General features: G+C 41.1%; 1 protein-coding gene across 3 annotated transcripts; it reads left to right on the top strand.

Moving 5' to 3' along the window:
- The first annotated feature begins 630 nt into the window (after window positions 1-630).
- On the top strand, window positions 631-21,194 carry armc2 (armadillo repeat containing 2). Of its 3 annotated transcripts, none has more exons than XM_079642803.1 (18): window positions 631-794; window positions 3,000-3,234; window positions 3,342-3,414; window positions 3,736-3,901; window positions 4,860-4,986; window positions 7,595-7,659; window positions 8,547-8,654; window positions 10,593-10,777; window positions 10,888-10,990; window positions 11,265-11,479; window positions 12,173-12,318; window positions 13,368-13,467; window positions 15,384-15,708; window positions 17,696-17,818; window positions 17,977-18,090; window positions 18,480-18,612; window positions 19,799-19,953; window positions 20,184-21,194. In XM_079642803.1, the coding sequence occupies exons 2-18, from the start codon at window positions 3,017-3,019 to the stop codon at window positions 20,315-20,317; spliced, it is 2,490 nt and encodes an 829-aa protein (XP_079498929.1). In that variant the 5' UTR covers window positions 631-794; window positions 3,000-3,016; the 3' UTR covers window positions 20,318-21,194. The 3 variants fall into 3 exon arrangements, with proteins under 3 accessions (XP_079498929.1, XP_079498930.1, XP_079498928.1); XM_079642804.1 differs by having other exon boundaries at window positions 2,913-3,234; window positions 7,598-7,659; XM_079642802.1 differs by having other exon boundaries at window positions 2,913-3,234.

Here is a 21,194-nt window from a genome sequence, read left to right as displayed (position 1 = left end):
TATAATTCTTGATTTGTTTCATCATAATTAGGTAGTAAAAAAATAAGGTTTTACACCATCAACTTGTTTGAGCTTTTAGGTGTTTTTATTAACCAAAATATTTGTATTGCACAGGTATAAGTGTATAATTAAAGAGAGGCTGATATGAGGGCTACTAGCTAGCTAAAAACAAGGACTCATGCATTTACATGGGGGCATGGCACGTCCTGGCTAAGAGTTTAATCAACAAAAAAAAACTTGGATTACAGCACAGGGAGAGTGACTTCATTCAACTGGGGTAGCAAAAAAAACTGTAAATAATAGGTAGCAAAGAGTTGTCTACTGCTATATTAATGCTTTGAAGTGTAAATTGATAACCTTAAAACGTTGTTATATCATCCGGGACATTTGTAGGCCCCAACAAAATACTACACATTTTCAAAATAAAGTTTCCTTTAACTCAGTGGTACATCAAACACGAAGCACATATTTAACTGGGAGAATAGTAACACATCTTAAACCAACACATTTACAGGAAATTTGCTCATTTTACTTACAATTTTCCGCACGAAGCTGAAGTTTGCATCCAACCTCCACATTTTGATAAATGCGCGTCACCTAATGACGCGAGACTGCCATTAGTGAAGCTCGTGCACGTTCCTTCTGGGGCTATGTTGCTGCAAGCTAGGGGAAACTTGACAGATTTCTACACATTTCAGGTGTTTTTATTGTTTTATTTTGTGTTTGGAAACCGAATCAAGGATCTGAAATGATAACTGTCCCATCCATCACAGAGGATTGAACTGGGGTTAACGGTAAATTGTTTTTTACTAATGTTATCTGTTTAGGTGGACAGACTTTAACTCAAACCCCGGGTCATTAAACGCTTCCTGTTTCAGTTAACCTCCTCCTCTGTTCATGTAAAAGTCGTGTACACTTGATTACAGAAAATAAGTTAAAAACCGTTGTTACGGGGTTAAAGAAATATGTTATTTATTTTGTTGGGGTTTGTTGTCCAATATACCACAGCGGCATTTGGTCACCATGGAGACGGAGCGTGAACGCGCAGTGGGACTACCCTTTCACTCACACAGGCTGCCCTGTTAGATTCAGTTAACAAACTGAAAACATTATTATGTAAAACAATTTCAGAATTTTGGATAAATAAAGCATATATCTATCTATCTTCCATATAGTTTAATTCAAATGTTAACCACAGTGACAATTACAAACACACCTATGCTGGTATATTTATGCACTTTATTCAAATGTGACAGCTATTATTATTAGGATGTTATTTTTGCCGTTTTAGATACAATATAATTGGACCGTCATGCTGTTTAACTTATTTGAGGTGTCCACCATGCAGTAGTCTATGTCAAACAGTACAACATTGGGAAAAATGTTTAAAGTCCTTGTATTTTTACTTATGCACTTGCACCTTTTTGCTACATTATACTTTTATTTCACTACCTATCAGAAGCATGTTCTTTTTACTCCACTACATTCATCTGGAGTTTGCAAATGAATAATTTCATACAAAACATGAATGTCCTATCATTTGATGCATTGGTTAAACTACCCAATAGGATCTTGTTGAAATAAGCTTTGCCTCTATTAGAAAGACATTAAATGCTTTTCACATTTTGTTTCTAAAATTCATTAACCATTTTATTTTAAGTTTGTTTAAGTATGATTCATTGATTATACAAATAATCTACAGCTTTAAATGCAATCATGACATGTAGTATAACATTGAAAGGAGCTATTCTGCTCACAATTGCATTCTTTTACTTTAGGCAAGGCAAGGCAAGTTTATTTATATAGCACCCTCAACACAAGGCAATTCAAAGTGCTTTACAAAAAATGAAAGACATTAAGAAAATCACATTTAAAATCAGTCATTAAAAATAAAAGATAATAAAAGAAACATTAAAAGAAAAAATACATGGATAAAAGTTACAGTGCAGTTTAAGATGTGAATAGTTCAATTAAAAGCAGCGGCAAAAAGAAAAGTCTTTAGTCTGGATTTAAAAGTAGTCAGAGTTGCAGCGGACCTGCAGGTTTCTGGGAGTTTGTTCCAGATATTTAGAGCATAATAACTGAACGCTGCTTTACCATGTTTAGTTCTGTCTCTGGGGACAGAAAGCTGACCAGTCCCTGAAGACCTGAGAGATCTGGATGGTTCATCATTTAGCAGTAGGTCAGAAATATATTTTGGGCCTAAACCATTCAAAGCTTTATAAACAGCAGCAGTATTTTGAAATCTATTCTTTGACACACAGGAAGCCAGTGTAAAGACGTCAGAACAGGAGTGATGTGATCCACTTTCTTAGTGTTAGTGAGGACTCGAGCAGCAGCGTTCTGAGTCAGCTGCAGCTTTCTAATAGATTTTTTAGTGAGAGCTGTAAAGACACCATTACATTAGTCCAGTCTACTGAAGATAAAAGCATGGACAAGTTTTTCCAAATCCTGCTGTGACATCAGTCTTTTAATCCTACAGTAGATATATTCTTTAGGTGATAGTAAGCTGATTTAGTAATTGTTTTAATGTGACTGTTGAAACTCAGGTCAGAGTCCATGACTACACCTAGATTTCTGGACTTATCTGTTGTTTTGAACATTGCAGACTGAAGCTCAGCGCTAACTTTTATACGTTCTGCCTTGGCTCCGAAAACCATTACCTCAGTTTTATCTTTGTTTAATTGGAGAAAGTTCTGACACATCCAGTCATTGATTTGTTCAATGCACTTACTCAGTGTTTTAACTTTGTTATGGATCCACTTTACTTTGAGTATGCAGGACATTTGTAAACATAGATTCACTTTATTTTGTAGTTTTGCAACTGTTATTCATTGCAACTTGGATGCATTTTACACCTGGTGTTATTTTTCTTTTCTGGCCTTATCCTTGTTTTTTTTGTTATACCTCAGACTGTGTCCCATCAGTGAGACACCCTGTAACCATTGCATAATGAAGTCAAACCACTGAAGACAATAATTGGCAGACTGTCTTGGCAGATGTCACATAGGCCCAAATGGCCTCAATGGAGAGAAAACTGCCGATTCTCAGTCCATTCGTTCCACGGCGCAACGCTGTGAGGAAAACAAGTGCAGAAATAGTCAGTGAAGCCAGACAGTCCCTGCGAGTCCAGTCCACCCAGCGACCGTTCACTCCCAGAGATGGACACAGGCAACTTTTTGGAAAGAGCTCTGCTGGTGTAGACCGTGACAACCGACCTCCATCTACCTTCAGGTCAGTCACAAACTTCAACATCCTTCATGATTTGAGGTTCTGAGACAATTTGTGTTTTGCACCTACCATGTAGCAGAAATAATGCTTTTTTTATTTTTTATTTTCAGCCTTCATGCACAAAACTTTGAATTTCCCGACTCGAGGCCAGGCTCAGGGACTCGCCTCTCTCCTCTGGACCATGTAAGTAACAAACACACATCTTTAAATGGTAGTTCAAATTGTATTTTAGAGTCTAATTAAGATGATGTTTAATGTCAGCTCAGGGACATAATTGCATCTTTCAATAGTATTAATAATACTATTGAAAACTGAAAAAACCTTTAAAAAAAAAAGGTATCACTGTTATGTACCGTATGCAGTACAAAATTCAAAAAGTATGAATAGAAATACCAAAATACTTCATTCTCTTTTTGGTAAAAAAAAGTTGTTTAATATGGAGATTCAGTTTCTGTCTCATTGGTCAAACCGTCTTATTCCATTTATTGGTTTTTGTGCTACTAGAAGCCACATTTGCCAGTTCCCTGCGATGATGAGGATCCATTCAAGGCGTTTCCAAAACCCCCCGCTGACCCTCTGGAAGCGAAGAAGCGGCAGCCACGGACGAGGGCCCGCCTCCTCAGAGCTGGATCTCTCACCACACTGTCCCCTGTAGAGGGACACAAAGATGGTAAGGAAGGAGAAATATATGGGGAATTTGTTTTAGTGAGAGAAAATATTTGAAACATGGGGTTTAGAAGCACCATTGTAGAATTCAAAGAAAGTACATTTGTTAAGCTTTGAGAATTGTAGAAATGTATTACTTGTAAAATTGATTTTCAAGTGGGCGAATGGCCTTGTCCCAGAACTAGTCAGAGAAATCCTTGTCAAATATAACAGTAAGGGATCCATAAGGGGAGCAGTTACTAGAGACTGAAGGACAACCTTCAATCAGTCCACATTTACAATTAAAGGCCCGCAGAATCTCTTTGGCTATTTATTTTTTTTTATGTTTGTATTATGTGTTTTTATTTCTTAAAAGCCTACCCAGGGACAAGGGCTGCAAACTAACCGCATGCTACAAGACCTAGAATGCATGGGATACACTTCATTTAATGCAACCCCTGTGGCCCCTGTCAAATCATTTTAAAGTTAAGTCATTATTTTAAGGGAGGCATCCATGCAATCCAAGGAAATTATATAAAGAGAAGGTCTTAGATGGTTAATTTTATTACACAGGTAGAAGAGAAAACTACACTCCATTTATTTCACCCGTCGCATCCCTGTAAATATTTTCTGCAGGCACTAGTGCAAGAGCGGTTTTCTCAAAGGGGAAATGAATGGAACCATTCACATGCTGACATTTTACCTGATTTACATGCTTTGTGGTCGGCCGGGTGAAAATCGTGATTTACGGCCGCTGTTTTGAGTGGGATAGGCTTCTCTCTTTCTCTAAAAACTTGTCTCGCAAATCTGCTCTGCTGTCCAAAGCAACTAAATAGATGATGAGGACTGACTGAATTTATCCTGTGCACATGTGCGTATATGGTATCTTATTCATAGTAACTGAGTCATATAAGTACAAATGTTACTGCTGCATATTGCAACAACCTGTAAATAACATCTTGCCACATCATTTCTGTGTTCAGTGAAAGAGCGAGTAAACCCAGGCCCGGGACAAAAGCAGGCGTCACTTAAACGACTCCCCAGTTCTGACCACACCGAGGCCCGCGGTGGTCCTCACAAACCTGGCCCACGCAGAGCAGCAAGTGAAAGGTACGCTTTCTCCCCCCCTGTTCGACTTGCAACATCTATCCTTGTCTCTTGCCTCAACCCCCCCCCCCCACACCATCTCCTGCTCCCCCTTTTCTTCCCAGAATGACAGTGTGACAATGACCCGAAGATTTATTGGCGCACAAAGGTTGCAGTGGTAGCCATTACACGATGGAGTCGATTGTGCCTCCCATTTTTGCCTTTCACTAAATCCTCCTCCCCCTCCTTCTTCTCCTACTTGCCTTGCCCCAGTTTGTCCAATTCTGAGTTTCTCATGTCTTTTTGTGTTCCTGTTTTAGTCCATAAATAATCTAGACTGCTAGGAAGAGGTGTTATAACAGGAAAGACCTTAGTGAGGCTGAAATCATTATTAGTGTTTGCGTTATTTTGCACTATGCCTGAGTTATTTCCCACATATTAACAAAAAACCTAAAACACAGCCCTGGAAACTGCTATAGCTCTTAGTGTTATATAGTACAGGGGCTAACATAGACAAACTCAAATCCAGTGTTAGTTACTGTGATTTATTTTTAGATATGTTCAGCTACCATCACTGACAGCTATATATGACGTTGGAAAGACCAGCAATGCTGTCACTAACTAGAACAAATTCTTCAACTTAACACACTCAACCCAATTTAAAACCATCATAAAAGTTTACTGTACACTATATCTTGGTGAAATCCAGCTTCATTCCCACTGAAACTGCCTCTATCTGTCATTACTAACTCGTGTCAGCTTTTACACCTTCACGTCACAGAAAGGCTAAAAAGCTGCTTTTTTTCTGCCGACCTCATCAGCTTTGTGTCAGCACGTGGGGCATAATTCTGTGCGTGAGCTCGGGGGCCGTCGTTACAATCCATCCGCCTATCGATTGGGTGGGGCAGCTGAGGCTGTAGAGGGGGGACAGACCATAAAACACTTTTACAGGAAATCTGGGTTATCGCCTGCAGCACGTGCTCTGCACCTCCTCCCTCACAGGTTAACACGCAATGTTAGTGTAATATGTGGCTGAAAAAAAGAGAACTGAGACTTCGTTCAATGTGTGTTTCAAGAGGACAAGAGTAAAGACTTTTTGATTGTTGTTAGGTCAGAGTTTTTAAGTGCTTTTTCCTAAGTGTTGCATTAAAGGTGCATTGGATGGAGACTAAGAAAGTGAAAATCACAGAGATACTGTAGCAAAGCCAAAAGTACAGTGACTGTAAGTGGGAAGTGGAAATAGACTTAGCATGACAGATTAATATGATGAATTGGATAAGATATAAAGATAGGGGAGATTAGACATCCACTAGGTTCTTGTTCTCCAATAAGCCAGAGCTTTATAGCTCCAAATGGCTCTCTATTAGATTTGGGTGCCCATCTGGGTAAGGCTGGCAGCCACGTGTGTTGTGACTGCAGTGCACTGGCCAGGCCTAAGACAGCGATGAGGTCATGTCTCTGAGAATGCAGTATCACACAAAGAGGCCTTATTATCAGCCTCTTAATCCTATCATACAGAGCCAAAGCCCCCTCTCTGACACACACTGCAACAGGCCTCGGCCAGCACTCCCTGCTGCATCTGCCCTGTGTGCCAGCTTACACCAATCACTACAATCTCCTTCAAAGTGGCTGTGCACTCTATAGTCACACGCACACGCTGTATATTAATGCTAACGGTTTCAAGCAACGCCTACTGGTACTATTAAAGTTCCATTTTCTGTCTCATACCTGTCGGCAAGATCATTAAAATAAGACACACTTGAATGAAAAAGTTCAATACGCTGAGAGCTAACCTTTTGTACTAATGTCAAATCAGCAGAGAGTCATAATTATATCTGTCTTTGACTGTAGTGATTTCCATGTTTTTCTAAAGTTATCAGAATGACTCACCATGCTGCTTGTACTTATTTGTATGTATTAATAGCTATGTTTTAATGTAGTAATTAGGCATAAGACACTCTTCCAGTCGTGAGTCACAGTATTTATTGTCTTCTCTGTGTGTGAGCAGAATTGTGCAGACTTAAGTTGACAGTGGCAGCAAGAGTAAGATGCAACAGTGACATATAGAGGGAAGCCACAACATATAGCATAGCATGACACGGGGGAGGTTTCTGCACAGAGGTGATAGGGCTTTGCAGAGACAGGTCACAGTGACACAGCACGAACAGCTTTAACCAGGCTGCCCACAAAGCTAAGATCTGAGTTCCTGTCTGTTGGGGATATGCGCTGCACAACGGCTTGCACGCCTGCACACATACAAAAGTTTGCACGCACACAAAAACTTCCAAGCTGTCACGCACAAGCAGCACAAATGTACACAAAGATATTTCACATAGCAGCACCTGCACACACGTCCCAACCCCTGCTACAACAGGGACACCTAGTGGCACGTGATGGAAATACACCTGCAGCCTGGTTGACAGAATATAGTCAGCAATGTTTAATGGAGATGTTTTCTTTGACATGATCTGTCTTCCTTGAACATTTTATTATGTTATTTGTTATGTTGATACCCACATTAGCCAAATCTCCTAAATTAAATTAAACTACACTAATCAGTAGTTGCATGTGTCTTGTCTTAAAAATCTATATCTATGTACCTATAATTGTTGTGTTTTTTTTGTGCCAACAGCAGAATAAAGCAGCCTGGTGACAGCTCCAGCGTTAGACCCACAGAGTGCAGAGCAGGACAGACAGGTTTGTCCAGATATACTCAATATACCTCTCTTAAACCATTGACATATTCAAAAACAATACAGGTGCAACTTTTTCGAACATGCAACACTTGATTAATTGGTCTGTGATGCAAAAATCAACTCTCTTTTTGAACTATTCAAACACAATCATGACTTAAAAAGTAATTCCGACCTATTTCAGCATTAAACCTTCATCTGCTCTGACTCCCTGACTTGGCTTTATAAATAAAGGCATTTAAGTGGTTTAATAAGAGAGTGTAAGGTTTTTTTTTGCAACTACGTGTACACTTAGACAACAGCACCTCAAACTAACTAACTTTTGAGTCAAGGAAGTGATCTTAGATGTCTAAAGCCAAACTGATACCAACCCAAGCATGCCTTAAAACAATGAGACTTGATCCCAGAAATGCTGTTTTTTCCAGGAACTTAGTCAAACCTCTGTTCACTGCACTGAACACCCTACAATTTAAATTGAGGTTTTGTTGCTAAGGGCCACATTTCCACCTTGGGAGGAAGCCAGCCAATAGCTGAGAGAGCTGTTGGTTTGAGCAACCACCGTTTCCTGCATCTCACCAAGCAAGGGTTTATGCAAATACTCAGCAAAAAAAAGAGCTTCACGCAGTGTGAGAGATTGCATACATTTGCATGCAAAAACATGCATTTTCATCACACATGCACTCGTTAAAATACCCACCCACAGACTATTTCAGCACAGAAACAGACATTACGGGAAGTGAGGCTGCGGATGGTGACCTTTCATTGTGGCATCAAACTTCCTGCTGTTTTATTTTGAGATGGTGAACTTGTGAACCATGCTTGTCGCCCGCATTCACTGTCTGTGTTTGGATGTGATAGTTGGCTAACTGCAATTCTCTCCATGCATTTCAGAGCTGGGGAATGGAGACGAAACCAAGAGCAAGGAAGACGATGCAGAGTCATTGGTGTGGAATAATACGATTGCTCCTCTTCTCCGACAACTAGAGAGTATGGCTGCAGGTAGTGTGAGCAATGCAATAGGGAAACCCACACAAAAAGTGCAAAGATGTGACGTGCATCTGTGTTTAACACATCCATTCATCTGATCCAAACAAACCTACAGTTCTGTCACCAAATATACTCACAGTATCACCTCTCAATGTTACATTTTGCCTTTTGGGTGCATTGTACCTCGTGTCTTTTTTAATTAAAGGTAAGCTTCTTTCAGCTTCTTCTTTTCCTAATTTCCCCTATTACTATTTCATTTTCAACCAGCAGGATTTTAGCAAAAGCAGATAGTCATTAAAGGTAGGGTAGGTAATTCACTTCAGAAACACTTTTTGTTATTCCATGGAATGCTCTTAACATCCCGATAGCAATGAATATATTAAATGCTTTGACAATAAATACATACAAATATTTCATCTGTGGAAGCCGTAGTACTGTAAAAAGCACGACCAATCATTTTAGCCGGCCCTGCTAAAATAACTGGATGGCCTACCTGCCTGTCAGCCTTCCATCTGTGCACAAACTTATCTCGTGCCCTCATTGGTCATGTTCGCGTTCATGTGTGTTGGAGTAGGGGCTCTGTAAGGAAGTCTGAAGGAAGGGGCAGATTTTCTTTCGGCTGCGTACTTTCAAATTCTAGCGCACTCGAGCTGGTTTCTCCATTCTTACCTACCTTTAAGTCTCACAGAATGAAAAAGCACTTTAATCTCAACCACTGAAGAAAGAGGAAACCAAATATTGTTATGTTTGGCATCCATGCAGAATTGTCTTAGCATGAAACGGCAGTCTGACAGCCATGAAATGAAATCTGCAGCTGTAAATATTTTAACACTCTACAAATTTAATGGAAAATTCATTTGAAAGATAAATATTAAATATTTATTGTACCAAGTGCCTTCTGGTTCATGCATAAAACACCCTTCAGAGTCAGTGGAAATAGCATTGAAGTGTTGAGTGTAAGACAGCAGCCAACCTTTCTTAGAAATGGCCAAACCCTGTTCTTTATGTAGGGAAAACATTTATTTTACCTCAAAAACAAGGAAAAGACTCCACCCTTTTCTCTTCCTCTGCGTCAAGATCCCAGCTGCCTGTAGCCGAGTTGTTCCCCTGCACATGACCGTCGAAACTCAGAGCTGCTTCTTAGAAAAAGGGAGGGGAATGTTATTTTACTGCTGACCAATGCATTATTGATGTTGAAGGGTTAACCTCATGACAAAAGTACACCATGTCAAAGCCAAAGCAAATTTAACAAACACACCACAACATATACAAAACATCACTCATCTGTATTTATATTGATACACACTTTCCAACACACTCAACTGGGTGTTTCGGTTTTTGGGATGTTTGCTTTCCATTTGAATGTCTAACATGTTGCCCTGCATTTGACTTTCCTTAAAGGTCCCCTATTATGCAAAATTCACTTTTTCATTTCTTTTACACATAAACATGTGTCCCCTCTGTGTAAAGAGATTCTGAAAGTTTCAGGAAAAAAGATTCCCTCTCTTTTTGTCCTGATCCATTTATATAAAAACCTGTCTGAAAATGAGCTGATCAGATTTTGGCCATTGTATGATGTCATAACGTTTTTTTTGGCTTGTGTAACCATTAGCCAATCACCAACCAAGGTAACACCCGCCCCCCTTATCACCTGAATCTCCTACTAGAGCACCATTGTGTTATTTTTAACCAAATATCTCTCAGAGGGGTGTAGGGAGTGGCACCTTATTTTCATAATTTTCAAGTAAAAGACAGAGAATCAGCACTTTTGAAACAGGGCTGAAACAGAGGGGATTATGGGATGCTAGAATGCATGATCTGTTTGGTGTTTCGAGCCAAACACTTCAGAGACATATCTTGTATATAACTGAGAACTATAATATATTGATGAAAAACAGTATAATAGGGGACCTGTCATTTTGCCAATGTCTGTTTTTCCTGCGATGCCAGGCAGCTCCGAGGGCTCGGTGGACCCTCTGTGTGATGTGTGTGACCGTCTCCATGGCACCTTGGCAGAAGCGGACATGCTCGGCCGGCGCTGTAAGAGGAGGTCAGGGATACTTCGAACGCTGTTTCGCCTCATCGACCTCCACTCTGCCCGGCTCAACCTGCACATCTCCACGCTCTGCCTCGCTGTGAGTCGTCTGCGGGGGTGTCAGCATGTCTGCCGCTCAGTCACTACCACAAGGGCATCCAGGGCACTCTGGCGCTTAATACACCTTTCTTTTTGCATCTTTCTCTGCAGCTCTGTGTCAGTGGAAACAATCTGCTCAACATCTGTAAGCTCATCTTCCAGATCAGCCGCAGTGAAAGCAACGACATCCTCTTTCAGAACAACTCCATCATAGGTGAACACTGTTCCAGGTCACATGATGTAGCTTACAGTGTTATTCCTATTCTTTCCTATATTCTGAAATATATAAGTTAAGGCCACAATGTTATTTTTATGAATATGAGGGAACACAATGTTAAGCTGCTTCAACAGCATGCATCATTTTGTATCTGTCTGGTACTATTTGGTGCAGTTTTTATGGAACCTGTTTACCAGGGCATTACAGATTGCCAATGTCCCACTGAGTGATCAAATGATGGATACTAACGTTTGATTTTTCATGTGTTCAGACTCGTTTCTGGGCGTTTTGAGCAAAGAGGATGTGTCATCATCTGGAGAAGCTCTGCTGTACTGTGTTGGGACTCTGAAATTTCTCTCAGGAAACAGTGAGATCCTCAGACTCCTACTGGACAAGAACTGTGTTGGTGTGGCTCAGAAACTCATCCAGAGGCTCTGCACGGCACGAGAAACAAACTTCACCACATCAGGGCACATCCTCGTACAGGTGGGTCAGAATGAACCCAGTTGAGAAAGTTGAATGGGTATTTGGAATAAATCTTTAGATATGTAATGTACATTATTCTTTATAAACCAACAGCTTGCGTCCCACAGCTGGTGGAAACTTGAAGCATGTACTACTGCTCACAAAAACACAGATGCTATTGCAAACAGTTTTACTATGCGAGCAAAAGTGAAGTCAATACAAAGGAACACAATGTTAAATATTCTTCATCATGTTGGCTGTAGATTTTCCCACGATACACAAGAGCATACCTTTCTCTACTGGCAACACAAAACACCCTGTTTCCCTCTTTCTAAAATGATTGCTGCTAATTGCATAATGTGGCCCAAGCTAACATCTTGAGCCAGAACTTCATTTGATATCCAACACAACTCATTAGGCTGTTAGTGGAGGGAAATAAACTTTCAGTGCTGCCGTGAGTTGGAAATTGCTATTTCCCTCTTATGATATAATTATCCTTGGCCATACTGAATAGTTTCCGATCACTCTGCTGTATGGCGTCCTGTACAGGCCAGCTGCCAGCCTTATTAAGCACATGACTGACATTCAGTGTAGCACAACACTGACACACAATACTGGCTTAAATATAAACCCTTAGCTTTAACAGGTACATTTTTTCTTGCTTTCCAACACTCTCACTTATATTTCCCTCTGTCTGACCTCTGACCCCTGCAGCTGACGGCAGCCTTGAGGAACCTTGCAGATCACCCTGATGCCCGTCCACTCTTTGTCTCCTTCTCTATACTGTCAGAGCTCTTTGTGGTGCTGCGTCTTCACCATAAAGACCCAGAAATCTGCACCAACATCTCCAGAATATACAGGTATTGCACTTTTACTTCCCTAAGGATAATCTGCTCCTTATTTCTCCCCAGCTAAATTACAAAAAAACATCGTAAAAAACATCGTAACCTGTCACGAGCTGAATCAAAACAAGCCATCATTCAGCTCTCCCCCTCTGTTCTCTGTTTTCACTTCTCTCTGCAGCAGTCGCTGTATTACTGGATTCGCTACTTTCTTTTTTCCCCCCTATAACTTGGAGTCTTTGTTTGTAGCACAAAACAAGAGTCTCCAGAGAAACAGAGCATATGTCAGAGGAGATGTCATTATACGTATTTTTGTGATTTAAAAAAAAACTTTTTAAAAAGCTTTTTCAGTATAAACTTCAGAATGTACAACTGAGCTTAAATGTGAAGACCTACATGCAAAAAAAGTCACACTGAGTGTAGTTTCAAATACAATTTAAGTTAGAACTTTCACACATTTAAACTAACTAAAGTAAAACGGTTTCTTGCATGAACTTGCACAGAATAAAGTAAAACGGTTTCTTGCATGAACTTGCAGAGTTAGACAACACTATTAGGGTGATCTTCATGGCAGTGGGGACAATAAAGTCACACAAGCTCCATAAATATCTATCACATAAAACATCACTGAAGACTAATTCAACACAGGTTTAAACTCAGGCTTATGAGACTGTATATGAATGTATTTGGAAATAAATTACATATATACACATAGTTTTAGCTATACAATGTTACTACTTCTATAAGTGAAGCTGTCAAAACTAACTTAGCAATGCAGTAAGATCTATCTAAAGAGTTTGCTAACGTTAACCCCCTACTGGTCATACCCGACACTGACAGAGGGCTTTGGGCCCCACATTCCCCATCTTCAGTTTGTCGCTGTCGGTCTCATACGTTTGTGAAACATTTAGCACTTTAGATTGTAATGGAAGTGTTTTTCAGCCCAAGATAATGAAAGCATGAGCGGTAGATCACAGACCAGAGCTGCTTATCCATTAGCAGTGTTGATTTAATGTCTGCGAGTGAGTGGAACAGTCAGTGTGTTTGTTGTCCCCTCTCTCCCTCAGTAAACTCTCCTCTTACTCGGAGTGCCGTCTCGCTCTGGCCCAGACCCCCGACTGCTACCAACTATTATTAGAACTGCTGAGCAAACATCACCAAAAACAGGTGAGTTCACGAGCTTCCTCTTGTGTGAGTGTGTGTGTGTTCTTGTGTGTGTGCACGTAACAGTGAGATGAAGACAAACTTTTTTCCAGTGCTGATGATTTAATTCCATTAGCATGTTTACCCTCAGAGCAGTTTGTTTATGTACCTCAAGTCCAAGCACATTTACGGGGACATTGTGTCCACCTGCGTTCTTCCCACTTTCTCGTGGTTGTTTTGACATTTAATCATCCTAGGGAGGGCTGAGTAAATCAAAGAAAGGGGCGGAGGGATGGAGGGAGGGAGGAGGAGAAAAAACATTTAATGAGGCAAGCTTGAGTAGATACTACAGCAGAGGTGATACAGAGGTGGATGGGGAGGAGTGGTGGCAAAGAGGAGGCGGAAAAAGAATGGGTGGGACTTTGGCAATCAGAAATGATTGACATGTGTTCTTAATCTTACCAGGAATAATCAGACACACACACACACACCCACACACACACACAAACACACACACACACACACACACCCACACCCACACCCACACCCACACCCACACCCACACCCACACCCACACACACACCCACACCACACACACACACACACACACACACACACACACACACACACACACACACACACACACACACACACACACACACACACACACACACACACACACAGACACACACACACACACACACACACACACACACCATGTATACATCACTTCAGGGGACATTACATTGACTTACATGCATTTCCTGGAGACTTATCCTAACCTTAACCATAACCAACACATGCCTAACCCTAAACCTAAACCTAAACCTAACCAAGTCTTTACCCTAAAATGAATGATTCCCCTCATGGGGACCTCCATTTTGTCCCCATAAGGGAGGTGAGTCCCCACACGTGACTGTGTAAACAGATTTAGGTCCCCACAAGTATAGTAATGCTAGGCCACACACACACACACACACACACACACACACACACACACACACACACACACACGCACACACACACACAGGATAGTAATACATGTAATGAGCACCTGGTCCTGGGACAACTCGTCCTGTCCTGTCACTGCGCATTTATGGGAAACAGTGTGTATCCAAACCATGATCCAAACCCACCTGCTTCGTCTTAAGCAGAGTCGGGGTACAGGGGTGGGGTTTCTTGGTTTCTTGGAAAGTGTGCGATAACTAATTAGAAAGATGAGCAGGATCACACTTAAAATATGTGCACAGAGCCATTAGCTCCCCATGGGAAATGAGTGACACCGGCATAGTGTTTCTTGACAGGGCAGGTGACGTGTCTGTTGAGCTTCGGAAATCTCATCGAATATATTGTTGACTGTCACTTTGGGGAGATCTTTTATTAATCAAATATACTATAAATATACAATATTCTTGATATAACCATCAAGACAAAAGCAAGACATGTACTGGTTCCAGCTTTTCTCTGTTTTATATAATTGTAAATTGAATATATTTGGACTGCTGTTCGGACAAAACAAGAATAACAATGATAATACATGAATGATGATATTGTGTAAATACTCCTGCCTCTCCTGAATTATTTCAGTTTTGTTTCCGTTCTCCCCATGTCTCCCTCCACCAATAACCCACACACAAATAAGTGTAATTCATTTCACAAACGTGCACAATAAACTAAGTAAAACCATCATCATATTATCACAATATTAGTTTTATTAGGATTTATTTTTCCCATGAAAATATGTAGTGGAAATCTGATACCGTAGCCCTAGTTTGAAGCTCTGAAGTTACTTTTCTCAACATGCTCTGGCCTTGTAGCCAAGTTTATTAGACAGAAACATCTAAACACATTTGTGGTTGGGTTGTTTGAGTTCAGAAGGAAAAACAAACACAAAAAGCTGTGGAATGACCCCTGCACGGCTCTCCACTGCTCTCCCACAGGACCTTGTTGTGCGACTTCTCTTCACCCTCGGGAACCTCACAGCCAAAAGCGATGAGGCTCGGCTGCAGCTCTTCCAGGTCGAGGGCTGCATGGACACGCTCCTGCAGCTGTACGTCACGTACCAGCACAGAAACCGCCCTCCACTCCCACAAACAGACCCCCCTCCCCTCAGCAGGCCTCAGGCAGCCCCAGCGAGCGTGCAGCAGGAGGAAGACGTGCTGGTGAAGCTGGTGAGGGTGCTGGCCAACATGTGTATCCACCCAGCTGTAGGTCCAGCTCTGGCTACTAACACATCCTGCATTCAGCTGCTGGTGGAGACACTTGGTGAGCAGTAGACTCATATGATACGATTCGATAATACCTTAATGGTCAGATCAGGTCTGACATTTGACTTGCATCACAGCAGCTCCATGTGTAACATCAACATAGATAAATATCAAGACACAATACATGAAAAATAAACAACAAACATTGAACATAACATCACAATCACTGAGAGGGAAATCCCTGAATGTACGCTAAAGGGTCTTTAAGCAAGACCCTTCAGCGTGCATTTGATCAGGGATTTAGCTCTGTATTTACTGTGAGGATTGACTGATGCACAAAGGACTGCTTCAGTCTGACTTTATTGAATCGCGGGACCCTGTATCTCCGATTAGATGGTAGCAGTTCATATTCGCATCCTAAACAAGTTTGACAAAATCACACATTTACAGCTGTACATTTTTTAGATTGGTCCTTTTCTCCAGTTGTATTCCACTGTGATACAAAGAGAGCTGTGTGTGAAAATCTGGAGTTCCGATAAGTTTAAAAATAGCTGTTTTGGTGCATTGTAAGTACAGTATCTGCTCAGCACCAAACCACTTCCCTTGTGCTGGGAACGAGATGCGTCTTTGGTTGAAAAACACACCCCTCCTTTGTCTGTACATTCCTTCGCTCGCTTTCCTTTCAGGGCTTTCTGCTCGATACGCAGCACATCCTCTTTTTGGTTTACCTGTTGTTTTGTCTGGCAGAGCGAGGCGCTTCACTGCAAAAGCAGGATGTTCTGTCACATCGCACAGCACCCTTGGTTTGTGTGTGTGTGTGAGATCTTCCTATGTGGTTAGATGGTTTCAGGACAGGTTGAACCGAAACACAGCGAGGGTGTGAAACTCTTGATTTCGCTGCTGCCTGCCTCCTACACACTCTGCGACAGTTGGGACATAAATTAAATAAACAAAACAGAGGTCAAACTAGTGAGAAAAAGTCAAATCTCCAAACATAAGGGGGTGTGTTATTGATGCCAGAGTCTGAGATGGGGAGCAAATGAAGGAAGTGAACGAAGAGACATTTAATGAGGGAGAATATAGAGTTGTTTTGAAAGATGGAAACAGAATCAGAGCAAAACTGGATGATCCATGTCCTGTTTTGATCAAGTTCAATGACAGACAGTGCTGCTTTACATTACAGAGCTTTGAGGGGGGGGGGGGAGGGCAGAACAAAGCAGTATTTCCAGTCAGAAACCAAAACCAAATTCAGTGTGACACACAGCCGCCTGCCGGTTGACAGCAACCACAATATCCGCGATTTATGACGAAGCACTCTACATCTGCTGCTAAATCAGGAGCACCCCGTTTCCAAGCCACTCACGATGTCACGGCCGGGTGGATTGGATCAAGCTGACCTTTGTGTGCCAGCTCATGATCAACTGGACTATATCAAGAACAAACCGGAGATAACAACTTCTTTTATGGCAATGTCACGGTGGCACATCAGTGTGTCCAAGCTGTAAGATGCAAAAAGGTCCCCGGTATTTCTGTGTCGTTATTTAGATCGTTATATCATTTAAGCTGTAAATCAGTCTTTATGCATTTGCATTGGACTAGAAATATAAAAAAACAACATATTTATTCTGACAGCAACCCAGTTTTCACAATCCATGTTTCAGTTGTTTTACAGATTAATAATCTACCATTGCATTATCTTCTTCATCTACATAAAAGGAAACAACGCTTTCATTGGATGCACCTGGTTAGTCATTCAAGAGGAGGTATTGCTTTTAGCTCTCAGTGAATATGTCATTGAAACTACCTGGAAGGTTATGTAAGGATAATGTGTCGCATTATGTTGTGACTAAAATAATGGGATAGTATAAATAGAGTCATATATCAGCAGAATGAAAGCCTGTCCCTGTTGCCTGCTCCCTCTGTTGGTTCTAATTATACAGGAGGATTTAAAGGAACCTCAACATCTCTATTACAAATGATATTTTTTGAACTTGCTTTTAGTGGGGATTATTCTCTTATTTCTTGTGTGTGTGTTTGTTTCACAGAGTTGAAAACTGTGCTGGGAAGCGAAGAGTTAATGGTGAATGTGGCCGCCACCATCAACAACCTGTCCTTCTACCAGGAGGAAAGCTCTGCACTCAGGCGCAGTCAACTCACCATCGCAAAGTGTAAGACTGACGGATCCCAATGTAGAAACGGAAACAAATAACATTAAGAGTTCATATTTCTTTAGTTTTAGCTGATTTGACACTTTTCGCCCCCCCATTCTCTCTGCTTTTTGTTCAATTCCCCTCTCCCTACTTTTACTTCGCTCCCTCTCCCTCAGTGATGCTGAAGTTGGTGCTCAGCTCAAGTATGGACGCCATGCTTGAGGCCACTCGTGTGTATGGAAATGTGTCACAGTCCAAGGATGTACGGGACTTTATTATGCAAAACAAAGGTATATGATGGAAACAAACACCAACAGACACACACAAAACACTGCCACGTGAGACTTTGCTTCTTTAAGATATGCCATTTGAGAATAAACCGACATCTTTAAAGCCTAGTAATACAGAGAAAAAGAGGCCTATGGATGCAGATATCATATCATCCATGCACAGAACATTACATAACACCGAGTACCTTGACTCAGTGCTCAGTACAGTAGGCAGCTCTGCATACTGTTGTGTCATGTTTAGGCTGGACTTATCTGCAAGGCCAGCTTCTGTCAGTGTAAACACGCCTGCTGACTCTGGTGATAGCAGCCTTCTTATCTTTGACCTGCTTTGTCTTCGCCCGCTCCCTCACATCATCATCTCTCTCCACTCTTCTCCCTCCTTCCTTCAGTGCACCAGTTTGTAGTGACGCTGCTCGACTCAAAAAGCACTGAGATGTGTTTTGCAGCCTGCGGGGTCCTCACCAACCTGACGCTGGACCCCCCCAACAGGCTCAGTCTCACAGTGGAGGGGGCTGATGCCAAGTAAGGACTTATGCACTTAGAAAGGACCCATAGTACATATTGTATTTGACAGACATTGCCAGGGCTTTTGACTAGATAGTAAAAGCAGATCTACTCTGCATAATACATAATATTGAAATCACAATATGGTAATTACTTGAAATGTACTATAAAACATCACTAATAACTGCTATAATAGGGACAGTTCGCTTGGCTTAGCTTATTTTACCTTAGACCTTAAAGACAGGAAACAAGAAGAAATACATGTTGTTTGAAGGAAACACAGTCTAACAAAATCCACTGATTAACATGTTATATATTGTTAGTTTTATCTATACAATAACAGAAGTCCAGGGGTTTATTTGTTACTTGTGAACAGAGCCAGGCTAACTGCTTCCTGTCCTTATGCTAACCTGCTAATGGCCTTAGCGTCATATTCAGTGGGCAGATAAGACAGAGGAATTATTATATTTTCTAACTCCTTCATGGCTAAAATATGTTGAAGTACCCTTAAATAGAAAACTGAGCTCATTCTTTTTGAGTCTTTGGCCAAAGTTGCATCCTCTTTGAAACGTAGAGTAGACTTTCTTTTGGTGGGAAAATATGTTCTTCATAATGAGAAACATGTGCTTAACAACTCCACTGACATGAACAAGATGCTTATTATCAACTCCCAACCTGGATGTTATTTGTTTTCATAAGTTATACGTGAGTATAGCAACAAATAAAGTTATAATTACAGATTTTAGGTTTTCCATTTAGGTGTGTAAATGTTTAGCACATGGATGAAAGGCTATTGTGTGAACATTGTTTGAACATCTGAGTATACACTTCCCCACACACACACACACACACACACACACACACACACACACACACACACTTCAGATGTTGGTTCAATGAAATGGAGCTAATGCCCACAAACCTGCTAGTCATGTGAATCCTTCCTCTCTCGAGTCACACGATGTGGTGTGTGTGTGTGTGTGTGTGTGTGTGTGTGTGTGTGTGTGTGTGTGTGTGTGTGTGTGTGTGTGTGTGTGTGTGTGTGTGTGTGTGTGTGTGTGTGTGTGTGTGTGTGTGTGTGTGTGTGTGTGTGTGTGTGTGTGTGTGTGTGTGTGTGTGTGTGTGTGTGTGTGTGTGTGTGTGTGTGTGTGGTTGGTTGGTTGGTTGGTTGGTTGGTTGGTTGGTTGGTTGGGTGTGTGATCAGGCTTGTGGATTGTCTGAGAGACTTCGGAGCAGGTGATTGGCAGCTGGCGGGCCAGGTTTGTCAGGCGTTGTGGAACATGAGCGGCGGCGGCTCAGAGACGTTGCTGGACACACAGGAGAGAGAGTCGCTGGTGGAGATCCTCACTACATACTTAGGTTGGTGTTATTACTAATCCTTACATAACAAGGGAGGGAGACAAGCTGGCAAAAACATGCTGTTGTTCACACTGGTGGCCCTCTGGGGGGGAGGGAGGGGAACGCATATCCCCATTAACAAGAACAAACTACCTCCATGTTCATAAAACCTGTCAGTTAAAAGTATCCAAAAAACCTGAAACCTCTCACTACACTCTTTCCTCCTGTGTCCAATCTTCTCAATTCCTTAGATGAAGAGGAGGCTCTGATGTGGATAGAGAATGAAGACATCAAGGACTACCATAGGGCATGCTGGGAGTTAGAGTTCTTACCTGCAGCTCAAAAACTGCTGAAGTCTCTCCAGCCTCTGGATTGGACAGCCTGACGAATGTTGTGGGATGTTGTGGTTGTTTTATGATGTTGAAGCCTTAGCATTGTTTTTAACTCTCATATACAAAAACCTAAACTAACTTCACTATTTAACATTATCCCCTGTCGGTGTAGAGAAAGCTTTCTTTATTAATGGAGGGCATAAGGTAAGGTCAGCATGAATTCATTTTAATCACAGTGGATTTTCTCGGTAGTTTTTAGGCAAAAAAAGTCAAAACACCTTTTAAAAAGTCAAAACACCTTTCAAACCACTACTGCAGCATCCTTTAATCCTGCCCTTTCTAGGACACGTTTGTCATGATTTAGCAAAAATGATGGCAATTTCTCACAATTTATACTGACTATTGCTCCTTGCTATTTATTGGTGAGATTTTCCATGATACTAGAAACCGTTTGCAGACTGTTTTTAGGCCAAAAGATAAGCAGCAAGTCATATTCAAAACAATTACAAATGTCTGATAAATGAAATAATGCTAAATAAAAGAAGCAGGGTAAATCTGGTAAATGATACAGTATGTGAGTATACTTTGTTTTTCCATTATTTGTCTCTATAAACATGTTCTGCGTAGCTTTTTATCACTCTGCGTCTTAAGAATAACAACAGCTTAACTTTGTATGCACTTTAATTCCCATAAAGCTAGCAGAAGTCTTGACTTGGGTACCTTCAGATGTACTTTTATACAAGCTGCACATTTATATAACAAGACGTTATCTGTTTTGTTAGCTGACTGCGTTGTAAAGGTTCTTTTATGATAATGTAGTCTTGAAAAACAGATGACTAACTTGGAATTTACCTTAACAAGTAAATGTTTTATTGTGCAGGGATTGAGACACTGAAACTTGTACATAATAAAGAAACAAGTGGAAAAACA

This window comes from Notothenia rossii, assembly GCF_949606895.1.
Source record: "Notothenia rossii genome assembly, chromosome: 8".
NCBI classification, from domain to species: domain Eukaryota; kingdom Metazoa; phylum Chordata; class Actinopteri; order Perciformes; family Nototheniidae; genus Notothenia; species Notothenia rossii.
The sequence above is the reverse complement of the archived record's forward strand: the minus strand, read 5'-3'. Positions and strand labels throughout refer to the sequence as shown.